The following is a 12,294-nucleotide window of genomic DNA, read 5'->3' on the forward strand; positions in this document are numbered from 1 at the left end:
ATTTATTTTCTTTTTATAAATAGCACTGTTTGGTGATAGCAGCTGGCAGCAAATATTTTGATATGTAACTTTTAAAAAATATTATTTATTTATTTTGGCTGTTCCAGGTCTTAGTTGCGGCATGCGTGTGGGATCTTAGTTCCCCTACCAGGCATTGAACCCATGCCCTCTGCAGTGGAGGCACAGAGTTTTAACCACTGGACCACCAGGGAAGTTCCTGTGTTTATTTTTAAAATAAGAAATTTATCTCAGCTATGCTACCTATAATCTGTATGCCCATGTGCGTTTTAATTTCGGTGCCATAGGTTTTTATTTTTTATTATTTATTTTTTTAACATCTTTATTGTAGTATAATTGCTTCACAGTGCTGTGTTAGTTTTTGCTGTATAACAAAGGTGCTGTAGGGGTTTTTAAAAAATATATAAATTTATTTATATTTGGCTGCGTTGGGTCTTCATTGCTGCACATGATCTCTCTCTAGTTGCGGTGAGCCGGGGCTACTCTTTGTTGTGGTGCGCGGGCTTATCGTTGTGGTAGCTTCTTTTGTTACGGAGCACAGGCTCTAGGTGTGCGGGCTTCAGCAGTTGTGGTGCGTGGGCTCAGTAGTTGTGGCTCGCGGGCTCTAGAGCACAGTCTCATTAATTGTGGCTCATGGGCTTAGTTGCTCCACGACATGTGGGATCTTCCCAGACCAGGGCTCAAACCCGTGTCCCCTTCATTGGCAGGCAAATTCTTAACCATTGCGCCACCAGGGAAGTCCCAGTGCCGTAGGGTTTTAATTTCCAAAATGGAACAGGTATAGTGTGTGCCTTATGGTGGTTGTGTAGAGTCTGAGTTGATGCATGTGTAGCAGTGTGTGACACACAGCACATGCTTGGGGACACTTGTTTGTGAAATTGTGAGAATCTTGTGATCCCCTTTGAGATGGTTACAGAAATATTTTGAGTTTCAAAACTAAATTCATGACATGTTTTAAAGATTGTTTAACAAAATTGCATGCTTGGATAGTTAATTATGTTTAATACAGATGGCGTTATAGCAAAGGGAAATAAATCCAGGATCTTCTTTTCCCCAACTTTCTTTTTTTTTTTCTTTTTTTTTTTTTTTCTGCTATGCGGGCCTCTCACTGCTGTGGCCTCTCCCGTTGCGGAGCACAGGATCCGGACGCGCAGGCCCAGTGGCCATGGCTCACGGGCCCAGCCGCTCCGAGGCATGTGGGATCTTCCCGGACGGGGCACGAACCCGTATCCCCTGCATCGGCAGGCGGGCTGTCAACCACTGCGCCACCAGGGAAGCCCTCCCCAACTTTCTTTATGAAAAATTTTAAATTGAAATAAAAGTTCAGAGAATAACATTAGTATGTTCTTTGTATAGATTCAAAAATTAATATTTTTTCATTTTTACTTTATTGTTTGTGTATGTATCTCTTTCTGTGAACTATTTGAAATTCACTTGCAGACATTAATTCAGCCTATGTGTAGAAATTTCAGCATGTATTTCCTAAGAATAAATATATTCTCATGTATAACTACAGTGTCATTATTGTGCTTTTAAAGGTTAATGATAATTCCATAATGTGTCATCTATTATATAGACCCTATTTAAATTTCCCCAGACTTCAATGTCTTCTATAGCTTTTTCCCCTCCAAACCATTCATTCAGGGTTTGCTTGCTGTCTGCTTTTAGTCTCTTTTAATCTAGAGCAGTATGTCTACCTTTTTTTTCTTACGACACTGACCTTTTAAAGAGTATATTCCATTTGTCTTGTAGAAACTTCTCACATTCTCTTGTATCACCTGTATTTCTTAAAAACTGGGAATTAGTTCTAGAGGCTCAAGTAGATTTAGACAAAGCATTTTTGGCAAGAATGTTTTATAATGATGTGATGTACTTTGCATCACATCACATCTGGAAGCCTCTAAAGTGTGGTTGGCTCACAATCAGTGGTGTTGAATTGTTTGATCCCTCCATTGTCAAGAAGCATTTATAATCAACAGGTAATTTGGGGTGATTCTTTGGTACTGTGCAACATTATTCTTTAACAGCCTTTCACCGAATGGTGTTAGCAGTCTGCTGGGTTTAGTCCTGAATACAGAACTATCTTTTTTATTGGCTTCAATTTAAGCTCCATTTGACAACATTTTGTGTAATATTTGAAAAAAATTATGATTCCTGCTATCTTAGAAATGAGATTGTGCTGTCTCAGGATTGAAGATAAGATCAAGCAGTTGGAATAGTAATTGCAAGTCAAAAATGGGGAAGGACTTTTATCTGGAATTTGGTTTTCTTATATTATTCATAAAGCTCCTGTATCCTTCCCTTGTGCAACTCTTTTTCAATCTGTGTCTTATACTTTTTAAAAGTATTATAACAAGTTCAACCTGAAAATTTTAATGAAGTAGTAAGCAGTAGAAAATCATACCAAGATAAGCTTAAATCTGCTAGTGAGAAGGGTGCATACTCTTTAGACCATCAGTAAGCTAAAATTTTCATGTTACAGAACCAAGTTGATTTATTAAGTTAAGAAACATTGATACTTGTGTAGATTAAAATATTCTTCTTTGAAGAATATAGCTTTGTAAAGAGTGTCAGAGAAAAGGAGCAGAGTCATGGGATGTTTTTAAAATTGGGAAATACTGCATTATTTATTGTATACTGATGAGAACAGAAATTGATAGAGAAGATAGAGATGGGATTGATAAAACATATGAAAGGGTTGAATTTAAACACAGTTTATCTGTTATTATAGTAGCATAGGCTACCAACCAGCTGGTGAATTTGGTGGTGGGAAGATGAGTAGTTCTCTTTTGTTTGCTTCTGTCTAACTAGCAGAAAGGAACCTTATCTGCTGAGGATGGGCTTGGTATTGTCAAATGCCCACTTGAGATACGAGATTATAAATTTGAAGTTTGTCAGCCCCACTTAATGGCTGAAATTGTGGGTGCAGTAGGTAAGGAGTTGGGTTAGGGTTTTGCCAGAAAGTGACTGGAAGAGAAAAGCAAGGGAGTCACTATAGTGGTTGACCATCTGTGGAATCTAAGCTGAGTAATGAGGGAAGTTAGTCTCCAAGGAAGATAAAGGTCAAACTGTAATTTGGAGGTAGTGGTTGCATCAAAGAGTTGTTGGAGGGCTTCCCTGGTGGCGCAGTGGTTGAGAATCCGCCTGCGGATGCAGGGGACGCGGGTTCGTGCCCCGGTCTGGGAAGATCCCACATGCCGCGGAGCGGCTGGGCCCGTGAGCCATGGCCGCTGAGCCTGCGCGTCCGGAGCCTGTGCTCCGCAACGGGAGAGGCCACAACAGGGAGAGGCCCGCGTACCGCAAAAAAAAAAAAAAAAAAAGAGTTGTTGGAGTGGGACTGCTGGTGTAGGAAAAGTGGAATGATCAGAGGTGGTTTTGAGTGTGAGGTGCTTGAAACAAAGATTTCAGAGGTATTGTAGTCATTGGTGATGAGAATGTTGAGGTTGTGGCCGTGGAGAGAGTTGCCTGGAGTTGGGTAGGTAGTTTGAAGTGAGGATATCAGAGAACCAAGGGGGCATATTGTTCACAGGATCATATGTGGCCAAGAATGTGATGGAAAACAAGATCTTCAAGAGTGTGTTCAGATGACTAGAGGATTAATAGGTAGATGACTGCAACGAAAAGGGGGGCCTGTTATTACTAGTGCTTATGGCACGTGCCTCCACATTGGGGTGTTGGGGTAGGAGAGATTGTGTAAGTAAGGTTGTTTGGGGAACACAAACAACCACTTTGGAGAGAGCTGCTGGATGGAGGGGACCCTAAATTGACTTTTGCTACAGACAGACTGCCTTTCATAAGGCAGCAGAGAGGTTTGGGCAGATGGGGGAAGAGGGCTGTAGGGTTCCAATAAGGAAAGATACATCAGAGTGGGAAGAATTGAATGAGGAAGCTGATATTTCTGGTGCTGAAAGAGGTAGAGTGATGCGAGGCTTACATGTCTGTTGGGTGGCCTTGGGAAAGACCAGTGTACATCTTTGTTGTCATGACAGCCTAGACTTTGTTGTCATGACAGCCTAGACTTCATTTCCTTAGCTCAGTGGGTGGGGAGGCAGGCTGGTTGTAGCTCCTAGGAAGAGCACATGAACCTTGCATGGGAAAAGTCACCTTCAGAAAAGGTGCTGCTTCCATGTTTTTTCTGTACAGGCATACCTTGTTTTATTGAAGGTTTGTGGCAACCTGGCATTGGCAGATGATGGTTAGTTAGCATGTTTAGCAATAAAGTATTTCTAAATCAAGGTATGTACATAGTTTTCTTCAGGTATAATGCTACTGCAAACTTAATAGAGTACAGTATAATATGAACATAACTTTTATATGCATTGCAAACCAAAAAATAGTGTGACTCACTTTATTGCAATATTTGCTTTATTGTGGTGGCCTGGAACTGAACCCTCAATATCTCTGACGGATGCCTGTATAACTTATTGCCACTTGAAATACTGTCTCTTTTCCTTATTTATTTTTTGTGTACTGTCTCTCCCCTCCTACCTAAGCTTCAAACAGGCATTCTGAATATTCATTAAATGAATTATAAAAGCCATTTGTTTTTAAATTTCCCTTGAAGTTTTATATAGTTAAAAATTTTTACCAGTTGAAATGATTCCTCTCTCCCTTGTTATTTAGGCTTTTTAATTATTTTAACTATTTTGTTGAATTTTAGTCTCTAGAAAATGCATTCCCTTCAATTCTTAAACCTGTGAATGCATGGCTGTACGATGTAAACATGATGACTAATAACGAGAACTGAACATAGTCATGTGGTTCAGTGAAATTTGTGGTGGATATTTTTGTGTTTTATGAGAATACGTTTCCATACATGTTTTACTGTGTGGACTGTAAACTGGACCCAAATTTCAATTAAATGATAAACTGACTTCACTTTTTTGCATGGGTATGGCAATTTCTTTGAGGCTCCTCCGGAGTTATTGGATCTTCCACTCTGGTTTCCCGAAACTTGGGAGCAGAAAAGGAACTGTGAAGTCTTACTGGCTGTAATCCCTTCTTTTGCCCAAGGCTGCTGGTTCACTGACCATATCTCTAGCTGTGGCTCAGACTTGAAGTAGCTTCCAGTGCTGCCTCACCCTCCAGCTGTTGTTCCACCATGCACCTGCCATACCTCTGTTGCCCGCTCCAGTGCCTTGCTGGGTCTTTTTGTGTCCCATCAAGAATATGGGCCCTGCCAGTCTAAATCTTTTCTGACATGCCAGTGTCTACCCTTTTCTGACTTCTGCCAGCAAAATGGGTTGGGATACAATGGGGGAAGCCAGATGCTGTATTATGTTCAGTTGACCCATGAGGAACTGCACTTTTCCTTGTTGAGGGGTCTAGTACCTCCTTTTCTCCTGCTTCTCTGTGTTGTCCTTGGCACCGAGGTCTGAGGAAGTAAAGTTAATTGCTTCCCAGCAAACTGTATTTTAGCTGATGTTACGTTTAAAATTTGTCATGTTTGATGGCTTACTCGGAGTAGTTTGCTTTTGTGATGCTCTAGTAATGAACTATTATTTCACTGTCTTACAGAGTACTTAGGATTTCACGTATTTTTGCTGAACTTATTTTAAAAAGGCGCTTGGGATGATGGATTAACAAGAACATTGAAATTCTGTGAAAAGTTTCAAATTGGAGCATACTGAATTTTCACCCTAGTCCAGCAGCTCTGCTGCTCACTTAAATACAGATGAATGAAGACCCCATTCGGGAAGACACCTGGCCAGCGGTCCAGAGCTGATGCAGGTAGGCAGTGCAGTTCTACACTTTAGTACAATAAATTTAAAACAGTTGTAAAAATGAGAAATGCTCTCATGTAATTCCTATTCCTAAAGCGTTGTGATTCCAGTATTTTAAACACATACACTTGTGAAAGAAACAGGTTTAGGTTTTTGAAAGGTAGGGATCATATTAATTTTTTTTCCCCTGTGGTCTCTTGCAGTGTTATAGATGTCCAATAAATACAACAAGTTAATTGTAAATACTTATAGGATTATAGTAAACAAAGGATTTATCATTTGTTTTTGAAAGAAGATGTGAAAGTGAGATGACTAGCTGAGTATTAGATTTAATGAGATTTAGGATATTTATAGGGAAAAGGGTAAGCTCAGTTTTTTGTGTATTTATTTGAAAGAACTTCACTGGAATGAAATGTATGGAAATGAAATGAATATTTAATAGAAATTAATTCTTATTTTTGTGGCACACAGCCGATACTAGAAGTTTAGACTTTGCATGATTTTTGTCCACCCTAAAAACAAAGGTAAAAATCTTATAGGCTACAATATAAAATAGGTAAGTAGTATTTTCCTTAAGATTTATGTTTTTCTCCATTCCAGAAGTACATTTGAATATTGGAAAAAACCTGTCATAACATGTTAAGTTAAGGTTCTTTGATAAATGAATCTTGAGAATTCTGCTACGAAAATTACTATTAATCTTACACATGGTTGCTATGTGATTTAGAATTTATTATATTTATTAACTGTAGTGTTTGGAATTCCTTTGTAGAAGAGCCACAGGGATTAAGATTTTAAAGTTTCTCTTTTCTCTTTGATTTTAGTTCCTCTCTTGTAAAGATAATATTGATTTAACTGTTAAATATTCCTCAGTAAGATTAACTTGCAGTAGTGGTGACTGACTGAAGTATAAGTCACCTGAGAGGTTACTTTTTAAATTCCAACTTGGCTCATCAGCTCTGTTCTGTTCTTTTATTAGCTGTATAAACATTGGTGCATTTTGTATCTTCTTAAGCCTTGGTTTTTCTCATCTAAACAATGGGACTGTTATGGTATGTATCTGTTGGGATTATTATGAAGAATAAATGTGTTTATGTGTGTCAGGTGCTTAGGTTAGGTGCCTGGCACATTATCGCTGCTCTGCAAAAAGCATTTTTTTGTTGTTGATCATACTGTTTATAACGAAATGTTTATTCCATCTCATTAGTTGCAAAAATTGCTGTCAAGTTTTTGTTGATCAGTGAACACCCCATGTTTCTGTCATTTGACATAGTAATTCGTACCCTCAAGTTCTTTTTATGCACACCATTCTAAATTCAGCACTCCTATTTTCTTCACTGATTTAGTCATATTCTTAGGAGAGAGAATTGATTAAAGTGATGTGTAGTATGGTGTAAGTAATTGAAGGAGCTAAACCAAGAGATGTTACTGTTAAGGGAGAGATTGTCTAATCCTAGCCAGTACTTTGATCTTATATTTTCTTACTCTTTGATATTTTTTAGAGCACATGGCATAGTGCTAAAGACAAAGTAGGTACTTTGTAAATTCTAATCAGCCTATTGTTGAATATTTTAACATATGAAACCCTGGGGTCATTTATTGTTTTTCACTGTTGTGTATTATACTCTATTTTAGAGAGATTACTGATTCCTTGATCAGTATTGCTTATAAACTAGTCTTAATAATTTTTCCTGTTAACATAGACAAAGGCTTTGTTACTTTTAAATCCCTGTATCAGTAACAAATGTGCCCATTTACAGATAAAGAAAATTCACACACAAAGGGGGTTTCTTTTTCTCATGCAGCAAGAAGCCCAAATAGGCATTCCAGAGTTGGTATGCTGGCTCAGCTATGCCCTTAGTCTGGTGCCATCTGAAATGCTAAAGTGGGGGCCGTCAGTGGATAAGGCTCCTAGGATGTTTCTCTTCCTCTGTGGGCCATTGTGTAGCTGGACTTACTACATGAAGGCTCCCAGAGCAAGTATCCCAAGATAAATAGGCAAAGTGGCATGGGCTCTTCTCTTGGAGCCTTGGAAGTCATACAGGTTCACTTCTGTTGCATTTTGTTCATTGAAGCAGTCTCAAGAGGTCTGCCCAGGTTCAAGGGAGTGGGCATGTACTCTGCTCCATAGGAGGAGTGTCAGAGAATTGTGGTCATGTTTTAAAACCACCACAGTGGGCAACTCCTAATATTCCTGACAGTGTTTGACATTAGGGTGTGAGTGATCAATAAAAATTTGAAAATTGAATTTTTTACATTCTCTTTATGTACCTAGTTCAACATATTAGGGATTTCTATTTTTAATTAATTAATTAATTAATTTTTGCTGCATTGGGTCTTTGTTGCTGTGTACGGGCTTTCTCTAGTTGCGGCGAGTGGGGGCTACTCTTTGTGTGGTATGCGGGCTTCTCATTGTGGTGGCTTCTCTTGTTGAGGAGCATGGGCTATAGGTGTGCAGGCTTCAGTAGTTGTGGCATGTGGCCTCAGTAGCTGTGGCTCATGAACTCCTGTAGAGCTCAGGCTCAGTAGTTGTGGCACATGGGCTTAGTTGCTCTGCGGCATGTGGGGTCTTCCTGGACCTGGGCTCGAACCCATGTCCCCTGCATTCGCAGGCGGATTCTTAACCACTGCGCCACCAGGGAAGTTCCAGGGATTTCTATTTTTTAAATAACTGAGGTTTATTTATATAAATACGTTGGAATTTAATTGATTACTAAAGTGGTAGTTTATATATACCTAATGACATTGGGCATCAAGTCCTTTTATACAGTAAAACTTTTTTCATATTTTTTTTTCCTATAGAGTTAGCCTCCATTTTTACTAGTTTACCAAAGGTTGCACATTTTCTCCTTTTATGACATTATACTGATAGGTACAGGGAATGGTAATAATACATATCCATGTGCCTAATACTCAGATTAACAACTGTTTTTGCTATATTCAAATATTTTTAAAACCTTGATTTTATTTTTATCAAATCAATAAAAATTCATGGGTGAAATGTCAAGTAGTGCCAAAGACATATCAAAAAGTAGGCACTCCATTCATTTTGATGTTTACCTTCAAAATTTTTAAATGAGTATACAAATTTCTCTTGATCTGATAAATTTAGATATGTATTGAAACCTGTTGAGGATGATGGCTTTTTCACATAACATCTTTTTCTCCCGTTAACCTTTTTTTAAAAAAATAATGAAGTCAATATTTAATTTTTTTATTGAAGTAAAGTTAATTTACAACGTTGGGTTAGTTTCAGGTATACAACAAAGAGATTCAGTTGTGTATATATACATGTACATATGTATGTATTCTTTTTCAGATTCTTTTCCATTATAGCTTATTAACAAGATATTGATTATATTGGGACTTCCCTGGTGGTGCAGTGGGTAAGACTCCACGCACCCAATGCAGGAGGCCTGGGTTCAATCCCTGGTTAGGGAACTAGGTCCCACATGCTGCAACTAAGAGTTTGCATGCCACAACTAAAAGATCCCGCCTGACACATCTAAAGATCCCACGTGCTGCAACGAAGATCCTGACTGCCGCAACTGAGACCTGGCATAGACAGACAGACAAATAAATACATTTTTTTTAAAAGATGCTGAGTATCGTTCCATCTGCTATCCAATAGGTTCTGTTGTTAACCTGTTTTATATATAGTAGTATGTATATGTTAAGCCAAACTCCTAATTTATCCCCCTCCCCCATTATGTCTCCTTTAGTAACCATAAGTTTGTCTTCTGTGTTTGTGAGCCTATTTCTGTTTTGTAAATAAGTTCATGTGTGTCATGTTTTTAGATTCCACATATAAGTGATAGCATATGATATTTGTCCTTGCTTCAGTTAGTATGATAATCTCGAGGTCCATCCATGTAGCTGCAGATGGCATTATATCATTTATTTTTTTTTTTTTTTTTTTTTTTTTTTTTTTTTTTTTTTTGCGGTATGCGGGCCTCTCACTGTTGTGGCCTCTCCCGTTGCGGAGCACAGGCTCCGGACACGCAGGCCTAGCGGCCATGGCTCGCGGGCTTAGTTGCTCCGCGGCACGTGGGATCTTCCCGGACCGGGGCACGAACCCGTGTCTCCTGCATCGGCAGGCGGATTCTCAACCACTGTGCCACCAGGGAAGCCCTATCATTTATTTTTTTATGGCTGAGTAATATTCCTTTGTATATACGTACCACATCTTCTTTATCCATTCATCTGTTGATGGACATTTAGGTTACTTCCAGGTCTTGGCTGCTATAATTAGTGCTGCTACAAATATTGGGGTGCATGGGTTGCAGTATAATATGGTAGCTCTGTTTTTAGTTTTCTAAGGAACCTCTGTACTGTTCTCCATAGTGGCTGTACCAGTTTACGTTCCCACCAACAGTGTAGGGAGGGTTCCTTTTTCTCCACACCCTCTCCAGCATTTATTATTTGTAGATTTTTTGATGATAGCCATTCTGACTGGTATGAGGTGATACCTCTTCGTACTTTTTTGTGTGTGTGTGGTACGCAGGCCTCTCACTGTTGTGACCTCTCCCGTTGCGGAGCACAGTCTCCGGACACGCAGGCTCAGCGGCCATGGCTCACGGGCCTAGCTGCTCCGCGGCATGTGGGATCTTCCCGGATCAGGGCACAAACCCATGTCCCCTGCATCGGCAGGCGGATTCTCAACCGCTGCGCCACCAGGGAAGCCCCCTCTTTGTACTTTTGATTTGCATTTCTCTAATTAATGCATGTTGAGCCTCTTTTAATGTTCTGTTGCCCATCTGTATGTCATCTTTGGAGAAATGCCTGTTGAGGTCTTCTGCCCATTTTTTGATTGGGTTGTTTTTTTGATATTAAGCTGTATGAACTATTTGTATATTTTGAAAATTAATCCCTTGTTAGTAGCATCATTTTTCTCCCGGTCCGTAGATTGTCTTTTTTCATTTTGTTTATGGTTTCCTTTGCTATGCAAAAGCTTTTAAGTTTAATTAGGTCCCATTTGTTTATTTTTGCTTTTATTTCCATTACTGTAAGAGGCAGATCCAAAAAAATATTCCTGTGATTTATGTCAAAGACCGTTCTGCCTGTGTTTTCTTCTAGGAGTTTTATAGTATCCAGTCTTACATTTAGGTCTTTAATCCAGTTGAGTTTATTTTTGTATATGGTGTTAGGGAATGTTCTAATTCCATAGTTTTACATTTAGCTGTCCAGTTTTCTCCGCACTACTTATTGAAGAGATTGTCTTTTTTCCGCTGTATATTCTTGCCTCCTTTGTCATAGATTAATTGACTATCAGTGCGTGGATTTATTTCTGGGCTTTTTATCATGTTCCATTGATCTCTATGTCGGTTTTTGTGCCAGTACCATACTGTTTTGATTACTGTAGCTTTGTAGTATAATCTGAAGTCAGGGAGCATGATTCCTCCCGCCCTGTTCTTCTTTCTCAAGACTGTTTTGGCTATTGGCGGTCTTTTGTGTTTCCATACAAATGAAATTTTTTGTTGCAGTTATGTGAAAAATGCCATTGGTAATTTGATAGGAATTGCATTGACTCTGTAGATTGCTTTGGGTAGTATGGTCATATTAACAATATTGATTCTTCCATTCCGAGAACACGGTATATCTTTTGTCTTCAATTTCTTTCATCAGTGTCTTACAGTCTTTGGAGTACAGGTCTTTTGCCTCCTTAGGTAGGTTTATTTCTAGATACATTCTTTTTGATGCAGTGGTTAATGGGATTGTTCCCTTAATTTCTCTTCTGATATTTTGTTTTTAGTGTATACAAATGCAAACGATTTCTATATATTAATTTTGTATCCAGCAACTGTCAAATTCATTGATGAGCTCTAGTAGTTTCCTGGTAGCATCTTTTAGGACTTTCTATGTAGAGCATCATGTCATCTGCAAACAGGGACAGTTTTACTTACTACTTCCTTAGCCTTCTAAGTTTTGGCTAAAATGGTACTTATTGTTTCTATCATGATTACTGCACAAGTACTGAACTTTTGAACCAAGTAATGCAGTATGATTATTTTTTTTGCACATTATATTTTTCCTGGAGTTTAGTGATTGCTTTAGTTTTTTTTCTATTTGTTTAAGTTCCTTTGCAAGTTGAAATCTCTTAAACCCTCCAACAGCTTTATAAAACTCCTCTCGGTATAATTTCCTGCATGCCAAATGTGATAGATAATCCATCTGTCTGTGTTTTTCTTAGAGGATTTTTTGCTAGCGCCTTCTGTCCTTTTCTAATCTGTTGATTATTCTCTCGACCTGCTGCAACATTGTCATCCTTGGAATTTCTTTTTCCTCTTTTGTATGTTAGATTCTCCTTTGCTCCTGGTTCCCATGCATTTTGTCTCTTAGTGTGTACTCTTGTCTAGGTAAAGCATGTACGTCTTCAAAAGTTTCAAGAGTAGGCAGTGAATGAGTTGATTGTTAAAGCTGCAAGTGGAATGTATAGTGATTCATTCATATTCTTTACTTTCCACTGCTCAGATTTCCTGAAATTGTCTCTAATAAGAATTTTTTAAAATGCACATAGAAGATGGAAGTTTTTTTGGACCTTGTATCAACATTG

At 38.7% G+C, this 12,294-nt stretch overlaps 1 protein-coding gene across 1 annotated transcript in view; it reads left to right on the top strand.

The window, feature by feature from the left end:
• The window catches only part of SPIN1 (spindlin 1), a 67,023-nt gene that overhangs the window by 18,434 nt on the left and 36,295 nt on the right, over positions 1-12,294 (top strand). The window contains 1 exon segment of the mRNA XM_067041053.1: positions 5,536-5,748. Within this exon segment, the coding sequence (XP_066897154.1) occupies positions 5,697-5,748 (52 nt within the window). The 5' untranslated portion in view covers positions 5,536-5,696.

Source organism: Kogia breviceps, chromosome 8, assembly GCF_026419965.1.
Source record: "Kogia breviceps isolate mKogBre1 chromosome 8, mKogBre1 haplotype 1, whole genome shotgun sequence".
In the NCBI taxonomy this organism is placed as follows: Eukaryota; Metazoa; Chordata; class Mammalia; order Artiodactyla; family Physeteridae; genus Kogia; species Kogia breviceps.